Raw genomic sequence first — 17,407 nt, 5'->3', positions numbered from 1 at the left:
AGACTTTTCTATCTCCAGAGGGACAGTGAGGCAGGAGTGTGGAAGCCAGATGGGCCCTGGTGCAGTTCAGTGGGCTTTAGTTTTCCCTAGGATACATCTCTTTCACCTGCACGGTTTCCAGACGGGAAACTAGCTTGCAGTTTGGGCGGGAAGAGATAGCTTCATCAAAGAAGGTGGCTTCCCATTAGATACAGTTCTGCCTTTCAGCTTTGAGCCCAAGTCTTTCCAACCCCTCTCCCCCTTCTGCTCACTTCCCAGAAGCAGGAAGGGAGGGTCTCTGTACATGAGGTGGTCTCAGTGTCTCAACACTGAGCTATGTGGGTGAGTGGGCCAAATGGCAACCAAAGGCGATCCTTCTGGGGTTGATGTAGCCATGAAGTCAGCCAGGGAACAAATCACCTGACCGACCATCAGCCAGGGCCTGGGCCCAAGTGTCTCCATGGCCTGATGAAGCCTCACAAGCCCTTCACCCCTCAGCAGCTCAGGAGCCTGGAGGGATGTAACATACCTGGCACCAACCCCGCAAGCAATTAAGGAGCTCCGGCCCAGAAGGCGCTGGTGCCAAGCAGGCAGAGACCGGAAAGACAGAGAGCTCCAAAGCCCAGTAAACTTTTCAGACTGATTCAAACAATTTACTGTGACAACTGGCAAGGCTGAGGTCAAGGGTAGATAGACTGAGGTCAAGGATGGTTTCCCAACCATAGACAGGGCTTCTCTCTCTTTGTCAAGAAGCCCTCTCCCAGATACCATGGTTATCATTACAGTTATCATAAGGGAGAGGCCACTGAACACAGCAGGGACCTAGTACCATGGGCTAGGAGAGGTTGGTCCCATGCTTGGTCCCCCAAATGCCATCTCCTTCACTCTGGGAGAAGGTTCTGAGTGATAAATAGCACAAAAGGTGAAGAAACTCTTGGCACAAATGGCTCCCGTAGCCTGCCCTAAAGTGGACCTCTCCTGATTAGATTCTGTATCTAGCAGAGAAAGGCTCAGTCAGAGAACAGGTGATGCCCATAACTGGCTTGAACACCCTTTCCAAAGTGAATACTGCCTTCAGAGAGGCGGCTGGTGCACTGGGCTTTAGGTCTATACAGTCGGTGTGGGTCCACTGCTCCTCGTGGCTTCTGGCAGATCAGGCGCTCTGAGGAAACTGCTGGAACTCAGGGTGTGGACTAGCCTTCTCCAGTACCCTGTGAGAGACCAGAGAGATGGTTCAGAGGCGACATGGGACTGACTTGGGCGGGCAGCCCCAGGTGTCTCCCTCCCCATTGTCCATTTGTGGCTCTAGAGAAGAGCTCTAAAGACTTCAGCGGATCAGCTAGCCCGGGGCTCAGCCACCAGTCAGTTCTCTGGGCTTTCTGTGAACACAGTTCTGCCACTGTAATCCTGTCTGCCACATGGGGATGGGGCAGGCTGAGGGGGCCTGAGAGAGAGGACACAGCCTTGTCAAGTTAGCTTGACACCTCCCCATGTGTGGCTCTGGGGATGGCTCCTGAAAGACCAGGCAACCATCTGCACTGGGATATGGTCAGCCCTGGGGCAGGATACCTATAGGACAGTTCCTCCTTTTTTCAGTTAGGAGCAGGGGAAACAGGAAGCTTTTAGGAAAGTTAGACTCCATGATGAACAGGCAAGGTCAGGGCCCTCCATTACCCAATCAGAATGGCTGGGATGAAGAGGAGACCAGCTCCCAGGAGGAAGGGGAAGCCCTTCATGAAGTTCAGAGTGGCCGGGTAGAGTGAGTTGAAGATGCCGGAGGCCATCAACATGGCTAAACTATTCACACAAGCCACAGCAGAGAAGAGAGCACCTGTGAGTGAATAAACACATCTCAGAGTTGGAAAGACCCAGGGTCAAAATGAGGGCAGCTCCGCCTCACAGCTGGGTGGCCAGGGTGGCTCCCTGACTCCTCCCTCACCTGTGCCTCCTACTCTCAGTGTTGAAATCCATGGGACATGCCTGGCAGAAGAGCTATTAAATACATGGCTATTAACTGTTAAAATTACTTGTGTATGTGTGTTTTGCCTCCATGTATGTCTCTGTGCCACTTGCATGCCTGGTGCCCTTGGAAGCTAAGAGGGTGTCAGATCCCTCCCCAAATGGAATTACAGATAGTCAGAGGCACCACATGGGTGCTGGGAATCGAGCCCAGGTCCTCTGGAAGAGTAGCTCATGCTCTTAAAGGCTGAGCCATCTCTCCGCAGCCTGCATGGTTTTGTTTTGAGAAACAGTCTATGTGGCTCCGATTTGCCCTTGAACTTGCAATCCTCTTGCCTCAGCCTCTTGAGTGCTAAGATTACAAGGATGTACCACCATGATACATCCTTTTAAAAGGTTTTATTACACTCATTCATGGGTATGTGTCCCTTGTGTGAGGCATGTGTGTGGAGGTCTGAGGACAACTCTCAGGAGCTGCTTCTCCCCTTCCATGTGGTCCCTTGATATCGAACTTGGGTTATCAGGCTTGGCAGCAAGTGCTTTCGCCCATTCTATACATGGTGGTGTCTAAAGAAAGCTTGCTAGGCATCTCCACTTTGGAAACATTATTTATTCCCAAGGTCCACCACTCACAGCCGTGTGCTCACTGAGGGGCTTATCTTCCTGGGTCACTGCCCCTCCTGTGAAAGGACAATAGCTATTGCACGAATGGCCAGTAACTGTAAAATGAAGAGCACCCACCACAGGTGGCCTCCTACAGGGGGCTGGTTAATAAGGGGTGTTAATGTCCGAAAGCAGGTACAGTGAAGTGTGTGGACTGGAATAAGCCCACTGCCTGCGTATGTAGTGGAACACCACTGTAATCCCAGCTTTTGGGAAGCTGAGGCAAGATTTTGAGTTCAAGGCCAGCCTGGGCTACTTAGCAAGACCCTGTTTTAAAATAAACCAAAACAAAGAAAAGTGTATTGAATAAATGAATAAGGCATTTTAGCAGACAACTAAGCCTGTGCCAGGACCCATCTGTGTAACCTAGTTGTTGCAAAATGAGCAATAACCCAATAGAAACAGAGTCTCAACGGTCAGACTGTAAGGGCCTGCCAGTGTCCTGTGGAACAAAGATCCCGTGTCACAGATGAAGAAACAAGTCCAGAACAGACCCAGGGGCTGGAATCCAGCAACAAGACCAAGTGCTCTTAAAACCATGATGGAGGGCTGGAGAGATGGCTCAGCGGGTAAGAGCACTGACTGCTCTTCCAAAGGTCCTGAGTTCAAATCCTAGCAACCACATGGTGGCTCATAATCATCTGTAATGAGATCTGATGCCCTCTTCTGGTGTGTCTGAAGACAGCTACAGTGTACTTACATATAACAAAACAAAACAAAACACCAGCACTTGGGAGGCAGAGGCAGGCGGATTTTGGAGTTTGAGGCCAGCCTGGTCTACAAAGTGAGTTCCAGGACAGCCAGGGCTATACAGAGAAACCCTGTCTTGGAAAAAAAACAAACAACAACAACAACAAAACCCATGATGGAGTGGGAGGTGGGCACAGGGGTGTGGTGTGGGGGAAGGGGACACTATGGAGCTGAATCAGTGGATAAAACACCTGCCATGCTACCAGGAGGACCAGAGTTAGGATGCCCTGAACTCACATAGAAGCTTAGGAGGTGGAGACAGAAGACCCACTAGGCAACTGTTAGCTACGCTACCAAAGCCAATGACGCCATGCTCCTCAGACCAAGCCAATGACGCCATGCTATTCAGATCCTGAAGTCATGCTACCCACCAACATATATGTGAACACATGTGCACACTCTCGCATGCACCCATCCAGAGCCATTATTTACTGAGCGACCATGAAGAAGTCAGTTTAACCCTCTAAACCTCGGTTTCTTCATCTGTCAGCTGGGGACCACAAGACCTACGGCACATTGTTTCATTCCCTCTGGGCCTATGTACTGTGACCCCAGAGAAGCAGGAAACTCTGGTGTCATCACACCCATTTTACAGCTGGGAAAGAAGAGGTCTAGCGACAACAATCCACAGCATCAGTCTCCAGCCAGCTCTGAGCAGCAGAAGCGTATGTTTGGGTTGCTTCCTCCTCCAGATGAGGGCAGGCCATCCTTGACCACAACTGTCCATCCGCCTGTTCAGGCAACCCTGGGCATGAGGGACCAGATACAGACTGACCCTGACACTCACCCTGTTCCGACTCGCTCACCAGCTTGGAGAGCTTGGCCCGGATGACAGGCGTCGTGACTAGTGACAGGAAGAGCAATCCGTACCCTGCAGAAACATTGGTCAAGAAACAACCATCAAGGAGGGGTGTCCTGACATCAGCAGAACTCCTACACACAGCCCAGGAGGAACAGATGTTGGACCCAGGAGGAAAGGGTAGAAGCTTTCTGCCCACTCTTTTGAATGAGAGCTACGCCCCGCTTTGTCTAAGCCCCACCAACGGCTCTGGTGCCCACTTGGCTCTAGAAGGGAGATGGCAGGTCCCAGAAAATGAGGCTGCACTTTGGAGTTGGGTTACCACTGCTTGCTGTGTGTGTGACCTTTATCTAAGGCCACACACCATCTCCTGGTTTATAAGTGGAAGACCACAGGCCTCTACTGCAGGACAGGCCCTGAACCTGTCCTCCATGGCAAATGAGTCTTTACAGGTTTAACCAGGAAGGACCTTGACGTAAGCTCTCCTTTTTAACAGGCTGATAAAGAAGTGACCAGGAATGGAGGAAGCCTGCCACAGCAGAGGCTCAAGATGAGAAACAGCTTCTCTCATCAAATAGCTGACTGTACACACAGTGCAGTTTCGGACTCTAGCAGAACACGCGTGTATCTTTTTTAGGGAGTTAACATCTTCATTCTCTTGCCAGCTGCTCCTCTTCTCAGGAGAGTCAGGAGCAGCGCGGCAACAAGGGGGAAGGGGGAGGGAAGGGAGAGGAAGCGGAGCTGAGTCAGCAGGAATTTAATAGACATTGTAGCTTTTTAACAAGCCCGGAAGAAAGCCCAGCATTCTCCTTAACTCATTAACTTGTGGGGTTTTTTTGTTTGTTTGTTTTTTTGTTTTTTTGTTTTTTTTTTTGAGACAGGGTTTCTCTGTATAGTCCTAGCTGTCCTGGAACGCACTCTTTAGACCAGGCTGGCCTCGAACTCAGAAATCTGCCTGCCTCTGCCTCCCAAGTGCTGGGATCAAAGGCGTGCGCCACCACCGCCTGGCTAACTCGTGATTCTTATCCGAGAGCCAAAGATCAAGTCATTAACAGCACGGACTTTGGGAGGCCAAGGGGTGAAGCAATTAGCTTACGAGCTATGCTTCTGTCTTTCACTCTACATTCCTAACAAGACTGATGGTTGATAACGTGCATTAACTACTTTGGCCACTATCTGTATTTTCTGTATATCAGAGATGGTATTTTTCTGATGGTATGGTCTCTCGGGTGTCTGTCCCTCTACACAGACTGAGAATATAACTTTGGATCCAAAGCCACAGGCTTGTACCACATTTGGGGGAGCAATGAGTGAATGGCTCCATTTTTACTTTACCTGTGAACATGAGGGGTGTAATGGTAGCGAACGCAAAGACCACCATTCCCAGGATGTTGAAGGCCAGGCCAATCTCAGCCACCCAGGTGTCAGCCAGGCAGAACTGCATAAGTCTTAGGCCCAGCAGGCTGGTGAGGTAGGGTAGGTGCTGGGCTGCAGAGCCATAGCCAATCAGCTTGGAGTCCCAGCAGAGGGGTGAGCTCAGCTCATAGAGTGTCAGGATATCTTGAGCCCCAAAGTGCACAGTGACCACTACGAATATGGCCAATGAGTACAAGGCTAGATGCATCCTGGACTTTTCTGGGGCTGGAACCACATACAGCTGGACAATGGATCGGTGATGGCGGAGCGTGAAAAGCCTGGTGGACTTTGGCTCCTTCACTGTCTCACCAAAACAGAATGCTGCATATAGAGTCATAACGATCAGCAGGGCCAAAGCCAGCCAGAAGGGGTTGGCATAACCCTGGGCCCGGAGCCAATGACCCCCGAGAAGGCTTGCGAGAGTCCCGGCCACACCAATGCATGCTTCCAGCAGAGCCATACGGAAGGTGCGACTGCGGTTAGAGCTAACATCCGCCACAGAGGCAAAGCTAGCAGCAAGGAGGCCGTTGAAGTCCCCCAGAAGAGCACAAAGTGCTCGGCCAAGCACGAAGAACCCGACGTGCAGTTCTAGCTGCACCACAAAGATGGACACTACGGCCTGGAGCAGCAGACCAAGAGAAGCCAGCACCAGCAATGGGCGGCGACCCACGCGGTCACTCCAGGCTCCCAGCAGGGTGGACCAGAAGAGTCCCACCAGGAAGCCTCCCACGTTCATGTAGAGGGTCCAGTGGGATGTCAGAGTCTCCACTTCCTGTAAAGACACAATCGCCAGCGCGCAGGCCCTCTCTTTGGTTAGCCACCATCACCATCCTGGGAGCTACAGCCTTGTTTTAGAGCCCTAAGCCTCTTGGAATGTTCCTTCAACTTTTAAAAAGAAAAACAGGGCCTGGAGAAGCATCCCCTCCGTCTCCGCACTTAAGTTAACCCTCCAGGCTAAGCTTTCTCTAGGTTCACTACCTGCACCGCAAGGCAGCCAGCCAGGGCAGGCCCCCTTTGGTCTGGCCCGCCCACCACGCCACGTGCGTCCCCTCGGGGACCCCATCTTCCACAGGCCCCGCCCCGTGCTGCGCTTCGTATTCACAGCTGCTCTGGTCCCTGCTACCTTCATGACGGGATCCGCGCTTTGGTTCCCACAGTTCTCCCGGTGGCGGGTGCCATTGTACCCGAGCTCTGTGCTGAACCGGTGCCAAAGGTACTGGGTGGTGAGCGGTCCCTGCAGAACTAGGGCAAAGTTGGCCAGGAAGACGAGGGGCTCCACGGGACCGCGGAACAGCACGCCCGTCTTGAGGAAACCGTGGGACGAGCCCACGGGGCTCACGCGCCCCTCCATGCGCGAACGCGGAGGGGCTGGCACCTCGGAACCAGCTGCCGGAGGCCGGGACCAGTGTGCGCGGTCTGCGCCTGCGCGGGCTTCGGGTCTGCGCGACTTCTGTTAAAGTCTAGAGGGGCGGAGCGTGAGACCGTTTAGGACGCTTTGGTCGGCTGCTCTGTGGGCTGGGTGTAGTCCGGTTAGAATCCCTGTGCTGTGACCTCATTTCAGGCAACGCAAAGATAGCACCTTGCTACAGCCCTCCCTCCTGGGTCTCGGAACACTCAAAAGAATAATCAGCCGGGCAGTGGTGGCGCACGCCTTTAATCCCAGCACTTGGGAGGCAGAGGCAGACAGATTTCTGAGTTCGAGGCCAGCCTGGTCTACAGAGTGAGTTCCAGGACAGCCAGGGCTATACAGAGAAACCCTGTCTCGAAAATACAAAAAAAAAAAAAAAAATCAGAATATCAATAACTAACAATTAGTGAAAATTTAACTTTGTTTTAGGGCCAGAAATTCTGAAATGTATTATCTCGTGGCAACCTTATAGATTAGCACCTAATGATCCGATTCCAGAGATGTGGAAGTGAGGTCTACAGGCACTGAGGATTAGCGCACAAGACTGGATATGCTAGCTTCGTGGCGCCTGCAGCTCAGCACATGGGCTTCTGTGTAAGAACAGCCAGAGCCTGATGGGTTCTGCCACTGTGTTCTGCCACGGATCCGTTGATCTCGCCTTCACTTGGAAGAAAAGCTGAGTGAAGGCAGAACCTAGTGGCGTGTACTTTTAATCCCAGCACACCAGAGGCAGAGATAGATGGAACTCTGTGAGTTCCAGACCAGTTTGGTCTACATGGGCAATTCTAGACCAACCAAGGCTTGATGTCCTATCCAAAACAAACAAGCAAAACAAAACAAGAAGGAAAGAAAGGACACGTTGTCTGGAAGAAGTATTGAAAAAGGACAATGAGATTTGGTACACTGAAAGTATTATTGTATATACATACTTTCAGACCAGGCTAACCTCAAACTCATAGAGATTCTCCTGCCTCAGGCTTCCTGGTGCTGTTGCTATTAGACTTAGTCACTGTTGGCTATTGTTAATGACTAATAAGTTGTCCCTTGCCCCTGTTCCTGTCCTAGGAGCCTTTCCTGGAGCTGGTGTCACATCAAGGGCTGGGATCTGATTCTGCTTTTACAAGTGGAATCAGCACAGGGAGGGAGACAGCTAAATCCTTGTAAATATTTCCTAGATAGGAGCTGAGGTTAGGAGAGGCCAAGGTCTGTCAGCTGAGAATGGGTCAGGGTGTGTCTCAGTCTGTGTGTCCAATAACTCGAGGCCTCTTCTGACTCCTTGATAACTTCACTTTTCCTGGAGGATGTGAACAAACGTTTACGCTCTCCAACGATACACCAAAATAATGATTCCGGCTTGGTAGACCAGCGAGTTTATTGGAACATGGAGACAAACAGCCGTATCACCAGAAAGGCTCACCCTAGCATGGACAATGACCTTTCTAGAGCTGCATAGCTAGATACCCCTTAGGATTAGCCTTCAACCTTCTGTGTTTTCTTGCACCCCCAGAGGCATCCTACAGCAGGACCAGAGGGAGGGAGCATCTGGAATCTCGGGCACGCCTAGAAGTCCTCCCAACTCCCTCCTGGGAGAAATGCTCAATGTTCCTTGAACTCAGCGTTGCTGCTGGGGTTGATGCTCTCTGCTCAGCTCATCTAGTGGTTTCCATTTTACTAGTGAAAGCCAAGTCACCCTGCAAGCCACGGGTACCTGGGCCTCCTCTTGCTCCTCCCCACCCCCAGTCCACCCACCTCACTCTGGCCTCCTCAACAACCCGTCAATCCTATTCCTCCGTGCCTTTGCACAGGCTGTTTCTTCTACCTGGAATGCTGTTCTTCCAGATGTTCACGCCACTGGCTGCCCTACCTCTGCTAAAAATGTCACCTGACCCGATGATTTATGACAGCCATTCCCTCCCCCTTCTCCTGTTACACCCTGACCATGGGATTGTTAGGACTTTCTTGTTTCTGTTTATTGTTGGCTGTCTCCCTTCACTAGAGGTCAAGGATCTTAGATCCCTCAGTATGGTATCCCAACTACCAGAATGGTGCCTCACACACGGTAGATGCTCTAAGGATGTCTAATCAAGATTGCCAGGCAGAAAGGGGTCTCCCAGCTGGAGCCCCAGGCCATGTGGAGACCTGTCAGTGTGGAGCTGCACTGGGGGGAGGGGGCGGGGGCGGGGCAGAGTCCAAGAATCTGTACTTGGAATCTATACACGCAGTCACTTGTCATCCAGTCATCCATTTGGAAGTCAGAGGGAATAAAATGATCCTGCCTTTCAAGTCTGCAGAGCAAGGAGGATGTGAGCACAGTGTTGGGGCAGGGAGGGGGAGGCATGTTGCATGTTGACTCCATTAGAATTTGAAGCCATAGTTAAAAGGCACAGCATAACATTGTAAAAATGTCCCTCCCTATAAGTCATCCCTCAACCCACCACTTTGTACTTATACTTTGACCTTATACTCAAAGCACCATATCCCTGAGCTAAGTCCCTAGCCCCACAAAATGTTCCTAATGGAATGTGATGAAGGGGTCTGGAGAGCTGTCTCAGCAACTAAGAGTACTTTTTGCTCTTGCAGATGACCCAGGTTCGTTTCCTATCACCCACATGGCAGCTCACAGCTGTCTAGAACTTCAGTTCCAGGGATCTGACACCCTGTTTTGACCTCTGCAGGCACCAGACATACACATGGTGCATACACATAAACACAAGCAAATACTCCGAAAGCACAAATCTTTTAAGCAATTTTTTTTCAAGACAGGGTTTTTCTGTGTAGCCCCAGCTGTCCTGGAACTAACTCTGTAGACCAGACTGGCCCCGAACTCAGAAATCCACCTGCCTCTGCCGACTCCCAAGTGCTGGAATTAAAGACATGTGACACCACTGCCCAGCTTAAGCAATGTTTTTAAAGTGTGATGAAGGATAGGTATCTAACTATATAGGAATGCAGTCTTTTTTTTTAAGATTTATTTTTATTTATTATTATAAATGAGTACACTGTAGCTGTCTTCAGACCACCAGAAGAGGGCATCAGATTTCATTATGGGTGGTTATGAGCCACCATGTGGTTGCTGGGATTTGAATTCAAGACCTTCAGAAGAGCAGTAGGTGTTCTTACCGGCCGAGCCATCTCACCAGCCCCTCCCCTTTTTTTAAAGATTTATTTATTATATCTAAGTACACTGTAGCTGCCTCCAGACACACCAGAATAGGGCATCAGAAGACATTATGGATAGTTGTGAGCCATGTGGTTGCTGGGATTTGAACTCAGAACCTTTAGAAGAGAAGTAAATGCCCTTAATTGCTGAGTCATCTCTCCAGCCCATGAATGCAGTTTTAAGGGATTTGAACTCAGAACCTTTAGAAGAGAAGTAAATGCCCTTAATTGCTGAGCCATCTCTCCAGCCCATGAATGCAGTTTTAAGGTTCCTCCCCACCAGGCAGTGGTGGCGCACGCCTTTAATCCCAGCACTTGGGAGGCAGAGGCAGGCAGATTTCTAAGTTCGAGGCCAGCCTGGTCTACAGAGTGAGTTACAGGATAGCCAGGGCTATACAGAGAAACCCAGTCTTAAAAAACAAAACAAACAAACAAAAAAGCTACAAGAGGTGTGTGTGGGGGGTATGTGTTTAAGCATCTAATTGGAGAGCTACCATGGCCTTTAACATGGCTGGTGCTGGGAGTCATATCATAAACTTAATTTCTGTTTCCCTCTGCATTGGTGATCGTTAGGCAGGGGGTGGGCTTGTAACCTAGGGTGCAGATCTGTTGGGGGAATAACCTGGAGACACGGGTCTTGTTGGGGGTGTAACCTGGAGATGTAGGTCTTGTTGGGTGTGAGCCTAGAGATTGGAGCTAGGCTCAGGTTTTGAGGGGTTTTCAGGGGTAACTTGGAAACTAATGTTAGGTACTAGCCTGTTAGTTTACCTGAGTTCAAACTTAGGTCAGGTTCTCTAAGATGGAGTCTGAATTTAAAAGATTTGGCCTCTTATCCACCCTTTCTCTTGTGATCAGAAGACCCCATCATGAGACTTTTCGAAGCTTCCTGGAAACAGTTAATAACAGGGCTATGGCTTTGTGGTGTCCCTACAGCACGGGTAGGGGCCCATCAGTGAGAGACAGGAGGGAGTCTCCTCCTGCTGGCCAGGGTCTTCAACTGCAAACAGATGTGCAGTGGATCCACACTGTGACTCTGTAGCACAGGGAACCTTTCAGCCAGGCTTTAGTGACCCCTGGCAGTGTCTCTTGACTCCGGTCCAATCTCCAGGCTAAAGTTGGTGGAGTTCTGGAGGTGAACCTGTTTTATAGAAAGCATGAAGTTTAAGTCAGGCATATTTGTGTATCCATTGGACACTCTCAGAATTGTGTAATAACTAACAATCCTCTGCTTCTGTAATAACTTCTGTCAGGAGATGAACCAAACATAACTTTAAAAGGTGTGAGTCCCATCTGGTGTGGGGAGTTCTGTACTCTATAAAGGATGAAGGGGAGGCCAGGCGGTGGTGGTGCACACCTTTAGGCTCAGCACTTGGGAGGCAGGGGCAGGCAGATTTCTGAGTTTGAGGCCAGCCTGGTCTACAGAGTGAGTTCCAGGACAGCCAGGGCTATACAGAGAAACCCTGTCTCGGAAAACCATCAGTCTCTAGGGTCAATTTAATTAAGGTCTCTTCTAGGGTTCTATTTATTTATTTATTTATTTATTTATTTATTTTGGTTTTTCGAGATAGGGTTTCTCTGGATCTCCCTGGCAGTCCTGGAACTCACTCTGTAGCCCAGGCTGGCCTCGAACTCAGAAATCTGCCTGCCTCTGCCTTCTATTTATCTTTTTACCTGTCTTGATCTCTGGAGTCTGTAAGCACATGAAGTCTCTAATCAATCTCTAGAATATTAGCTAATCTCTAACTTACTTGGGACACAAATGTAGGTTCATTGTCTGACCCTATAAGTTTAGGAAAAAACCATACCGTGGAAGAATTTCTTTCAGTAGTTTCTTTGTTGCCATCTGTATAGTCTCCTGCTTAGCTGGGAAAGTCTCAGTCCATCCTGAAGAGGTATCTATAAATATTAGCAAATATTTGTATTCCTGGTTTTACGTCTGTGAAGTCTATTTCTGGATAGACTCCTGACTTGGTGCTCCGGTATCAAGTACCGGGCTTCTTTTACTGGCAACTGCATTGGTCAATTGACAAGCCTTATAGTTTGTTTGCTTTTTTTTTTTTAAAGATTCATTTATTATTATAAATAAGTACACTGTAGCTGTCCTCAGACACACCTGAAGAGGGTGTCAGATCTCATTACCGGTGGTTGTGAGCCACCATGTAGTTGCTGGGATTTAAACTCGGGACCTTTGGAAAAACAGACAGTGTTCTTACCCACTAAGTCATCTCACCAACCCACCTTATAGTTTTTAACAATTTCAGCTATTTTCAAATTGGCATCTCTAATTCTGATGTGGGACTGGTGGACTAAGTCCTGAATTCTCTGGGTTCCCATGTGTGAAGAATGATGGATCTTTTTTAGTATGCGTAGACTCATTTTCTCTGGTACAGTTCATTTGTAGTCAGTTGACTTCTGTCATCTCTTATGACACTGAGACAAGGCCAGGTTTTTGGCCCAGATCTTCTGTCTGGTCAGAAAGTGTGGGGTCTCCTGGGTCTAGAGCAATCAAGAATATGAGGGGCCCAATTTCTAGGGGTCACCCAACGGGATGTCTTGTTGCCCTATGGGATGGAGTCTTTCCTTTTGATGCCCTGGACAGTGAGTGATGGCCAACTTTTTAGGCCCCCATAGAACCCATAATAGGGAGAGGATTTCCTCTTTATTTTTGATAGTCCTTCCTTCTGCAGTCAGAAGGCCTCTCTCCCTGTAAATAGCCCCTTGGATATGACCAGTAGCAAAGGCACACCAGCTGTGTCTCTTGGTTTTCTTGTTTGTTTGTTTGTTTGTTTGTTTTTTCTCAGCTGTACCAGTTCAGCTTTCTGGGCCGACATTCCCATACCAGGAGTGGCTCTGCCCATATGATCTCGGTGTTTGAGACCACCGCTGCCCCCAGCATACCTCTGTCCATCCTGAATGAGGCTGTTGCCATTGGTGAACCACGTACCTCTGCATCCATCAAGGGTGTATTCTGGTCCCATGGATGAAAGAAGACCAGCGCTCCAGGTTATTTCCCCCAACAAACCTGCACCCCCAGGTTACAAGCCCATCCCATGCCTAACGGCCACCAATGCAGAGGGGAGCAGAAATTAAGTTTATGATATGACTCCCAGCACCAGCCAATTATGTTAAAGACCATGGTAGCTCTCCAATTAGATGTTGCACATTCACCCCACCCCCCTGCTTGTTGCTTACTATAAAGCCTTGCTCCAGTAGATATTCAGGGCTCCTCATCACCAAAACTGTCCTGTGTGATAGTGGTGTGCTGAGGGTCCCAAGCTAGCTTGAATAAAAAGGCCCTACTGGCCGGGCAGTAGTGGTGCACGCCTTTAATCCCAGCACTTGGGAGGCAGAGGCAGGCAGATTTCTAAGTTCAAGGCCAGCCTGGTCTACAGAGTGAGTTCCAAGACAGCCAGGGCTACACAAAGAAACCGTGTCTCAAAAAAAAAAAAAAAAAAAAAACCTACTGTAGAAAAAATAAAAAATAAAACAAACAAACAAAAAACCCAAAAAACAAAAAGAAAAGGCCCTACTGTGATTGCATCAGATCGGCTCCTGTCTGGCTTTTGGAGTTCAACCCTTCTCTGGCACTACAGTAACACTTGGTATTTGGAAATGAGAGAAGTTGTTCATAAGAAAAGTCCCAGGACAGAAAATAAAAAAATACAAAATAGAGATCAGAGTCATGGCAACAGAATATTAGTAGAAGGGTGAGGTAAGATTCTCCCCCAGCCCCACCCTCCTAAAAAGGTTACTCCATGTAACCCTGGCTGTCCTGAACTCACTCTGTAGACCAGGCTGGCCTTGAACTCAGAGGTCTGCCTGCCTCTGCCTTCTGAGTGCTGATTAAAAGCTTGCACCACCACCGCCTGGCTAGATTATTTTCTGTGTTTTAAAAGATTTTCCATTTTTTTCTGATATAAATATGTTTTTATCTTGTAAAATACCAAACTTTTGAAAGTCTGATGTTCCTCTTAAACCTGTTCTGCCTCAGCTGGCAAAAGCGAATTCTGGGAATATCACTGTGAACCTGCTGCGGCCCCTAGCCAAGGGACTTGGGAGGTGGGCCCACTTGACTCTTCTTCGAAACACACACAGCTGTTGCTTGATGAACTAAGGGAAACGACCCCTGCCGCGCCTGCTCAGTGCTGTGAGCTCGCCCTATAGTGGTTACCTTTCTGCTATTGTGATGGTGCACAAAAAGCAACATCTAGAAGAAAGAGTTTATTTTGCCTTAAGTTTCCATTGGGTTAGGAGTCCATCGTGGCAGGCAGGCATGGCTGCAGGATCGGGGAAACTGAGGGACCACATCATCAACTATAAACATAAAGAAAAGAGTACTGAGCCGGGTGGTGGTGGTGCACGCCTTTAATCCCAGCACTTGGGAGGCAGGGGCAGGCAGATTTCTGAGTTTGAGGCCAGCCTGGTCTACAGAGTGAGTTCCAGGACAGCCAGGGCTATACAGAGAAACCCTGTCTCGAAAAGAAAGAAAGAAAGAAAGAAAGAAAGAAAGAAAGAAAGAAAGAAAGAAAGAAAGAAAGAAGGAAGGAAAGAAAGAGAAGGAAGGAAGGAAGGAAGGAAGGAAGGAAGGAAGGAAGGAAGAAAAGAAAAGAGTACTGGAAATGGGGCAAGGCTATACACACTCAAAGCCTCTGCGACGGGATTCCTCCCAGCGGTTCTCAACCGGTGGGTCTCAACCCCTTAGGGTTGAACCACCCTTTCTCTGGGGTCACCTAAAACCATCAGTAAACAGTTTCGTAACAGTAGCAACCTCACAGTTATGAAGTGGAAACAAAAATCATTTTATGGTTAAGGGTCACCACAACATGAGGAATTAAGAAGGCTGAGAACCACTAAGTTAGACTGTACCATCTCGACTACCAACTAGCACTACCAGCTGGTGACCCAGCCTTCAAATACCTGAGCCTATGGTGGCTGTTTCTCATCCAAACCACTACAGAATCCCTACCAAGAATACACATCCCGGGATGGAGAGATGGCTCAGTGGCTAAGAGCACTGACTGCTCTTCCAGAGGTCCTGAGTTCAATTCGCAGCAACCACATGGTGGCTCACAACCATCTGTAATGGAATCTGATGCCCTCTTCTGGTGTGTCTGAAGACAGCTACAGCGAACTCACATATAAACACATTAAAAAAAAAATACACATCCCACCTTGCTTGGCCAATTTAGATCCTATTCGAGCTTTGGGTGCAACCTACTTCTGGGACATACTTCCAGACAAAATTAGTCCTTGCCATGTGTGCACTTCTGCAATACTATGATGCAACAAAACTTCTGGGGTAGAACCTCCTGCAAGGCTGACTAACTGCTTAGAACTTCAAAGTCTGTTGAGAAGTTGGAATGCCTAATTATAATTTATCTTGAGCTGTCCCCCACCCCCATTATTAGCCATTCCTTTACCACCTCTGTGTCTGATCTAACACAGTGACTATCAAATCAAGCCTTTAAAAATATTTCCGGCCAGTGGTGGCACACACCTTTAATCCCAGCACTTGGGAGGCAGAGGCAGGCGGATTTCTGAGTTCGAGGCCAGCCTGGTCTACAGAGTGAGTTCCAGGACAGCCAAGGCTATGCAGAGAAACCCTGTCTCGAAAACAAAACAAAACAAAACAAAAGGCAAGAAGGCAAAGGAGAGTCTGCCTAGCCCCGACAGGCCCAGACCTGGCCACTTTGTAAACATACAGCTCTCAGGGCTAAGCTGGGACAGCATGCCCTGGACCAATGCCCAGGTGTTGCCAGTGCCTTTTCTTTTAGCTTTCCTTCTGATTTTGCTTGTATTTGTTTGTTTGTTTTTGTTTTAGATTTTTAAAAACTATATGTATGTGTTTGTCTGCATGTGGACGGGCTTGTGCTCATGAGGAGGCCAGAAGTTCTGGGTCCCCTTAGAGCTGGAGTGGACAGGGGCTTGTAAACTGTCAGATGTGGGTGCTGGGAACCGAGCTCATGTCCTCTGCAAAAGCAGGAGGCACTCGTAATGCTACACCACCTCTCCACCCCGCCCCACCCCCTTTTTTAAAAGCTTTTCTATATATTCAGCTTTACTTGGCTGATAAATGCTGTCCTTACATACTCCTGAAAGGGAATGGGAGTGAATGGGTGGGTGGGAGCTCTGGAGTTGACTCTGGTGCTGATATGCTCCCAATAAAGATGGAAGATCACACTTGTTTGAAAATAGCCTTGTGGGCTGGAGAGATGGCAAAGTGGTAAAGAGCACTGGCTGCTCTTCCAGAGGACTTGGATTCAAGACTCAGCTCCCACTTGGGAGGCAGAGGCAGGAGGATTTCTGAGTTCGAGGCCAGCCTGGTCTACAGAGTGAGTTCCAGGACAGCCAGGGCTACACAGAGAAACCCTGTCTCGAAAAACCAAAAAAAAAAAAAAAGACTCAGCTCCCGAAGGATAGTTCACAGCTGGTTATAATTCTAGCCCGAGAGTATCTGATGCCCTCTCATGGCCTTTGAGGGCATTGCATATACATGGTGCAAATACATGCAGGCAAAATACTCATACACATAAAATAAAATGAAAAACATTATTAGTAACAGCAGGGTGGTGGTGGTGCAGGCTCAGCCTTGGGAAGCAGAGGCAGGCAGATCTCTGAGTTTGAGGCCAGTCTGGTCTACATAGTGACTTCTGAGACAGCAAGAGCTACACAGCGGAAACCCTGTCTTGAAAAACAAAACAAAACAAACAAATAACAAAACAATGCCTTTAGTTGTTGCTTTAGAAAACCTAAGTTTAAAAGAAAGGAAATGAGGCGAGATGGCTCAGCAGGTAAGAGCACTGACTGCTCTTCCAAAGGTGCTGAGTTCGGATCCCAGCAACCACATGGTGGCTCACAACCATCAGTGATGAGATCTGACGCCCTTTTCTGGTGTGTCTGAAGACAGCTACAGTGTATTATGCCGGAGGGAGCGGGGCTGGAGCGAGCAGAGGTCCTGAGTTCAATTTTTACCAACCACATGATGGCTCACAGCCATCTGTACAGCTACAGTGTACTCATACACATAAAATAAATAAATAAATCTTTAAAAAGAGAAAAGAAAAGAAATGAAATGAGCCTCCAACACCTCCTCTTTGATGACCTCCCCACTCGCAGACAATGTCCTCTGTGCTGTATTTGACAATTAAAGTGGACAACAGCTAACCTGGGTTTGTGTGGTGATTGTAATTTCAGGTCTGTCACTCTTGTTACATTGTGTACATTCAAAAGGAAGAGAGAAATATATATGATAATCATTTCCACTTAACTAATTT

At 48.6% G+C, this 17,407-nt stretch overlaps 1 protein-coding gene across 1 annotated transcript; it reads right to left on the bottom strand.

Annotated features, from left to right (window-relative positions):
* Positions 1 to 607: 607 nt before the first annotated feature.
* Slc46a1 (solute carrier family 46 member 1) lies at positions 608 to 7,015 on the bottom strand. The gene is made up of 5 exons (XM_031352565.1): positions 6,690 to 7,015; positions 5,486 to 6,338; positions 4,139 to 4,222; positions 1,654 to 1,810; positions 608 to 1,190 (listed from the first exon to the last, which is right to left on the bottom strand). The coding sequence occupies exons 1-5, from the start codon at positions 6,915 to 6,917 to the stop codon at positions 1,133 to 1,135; spliced, it is 1,380 nt and encodes a 459-aa protein (XP_031208425.1). The 5' UTR covers positions 6,918 to 7,015; the 3' UTR covers positions 608 to 1,132.
* Between the last annotated feature and the right edge of the window lie 10,392 nt (positions 7,016 to 17,407).

The sequence above is a fragment of the Mastomys coucha genome, unplaced genomic scaffold (genome assembly GCF_008632895.1).
Source record: "Mastomys coucha isolate ucsf_1 unplaced genomic scaffold, UCSF_Mcou_1 pScaffold5, whole genome shotgun sequence".
NCBI lineage: Eukaryota > Metazoa > Chordata > Mammalia > Rodentia > Muridae > Mastomys > Mastomys coucha.
This window is presented reverse-complemented; position numbering and strand designations above follow the sequence as displayed.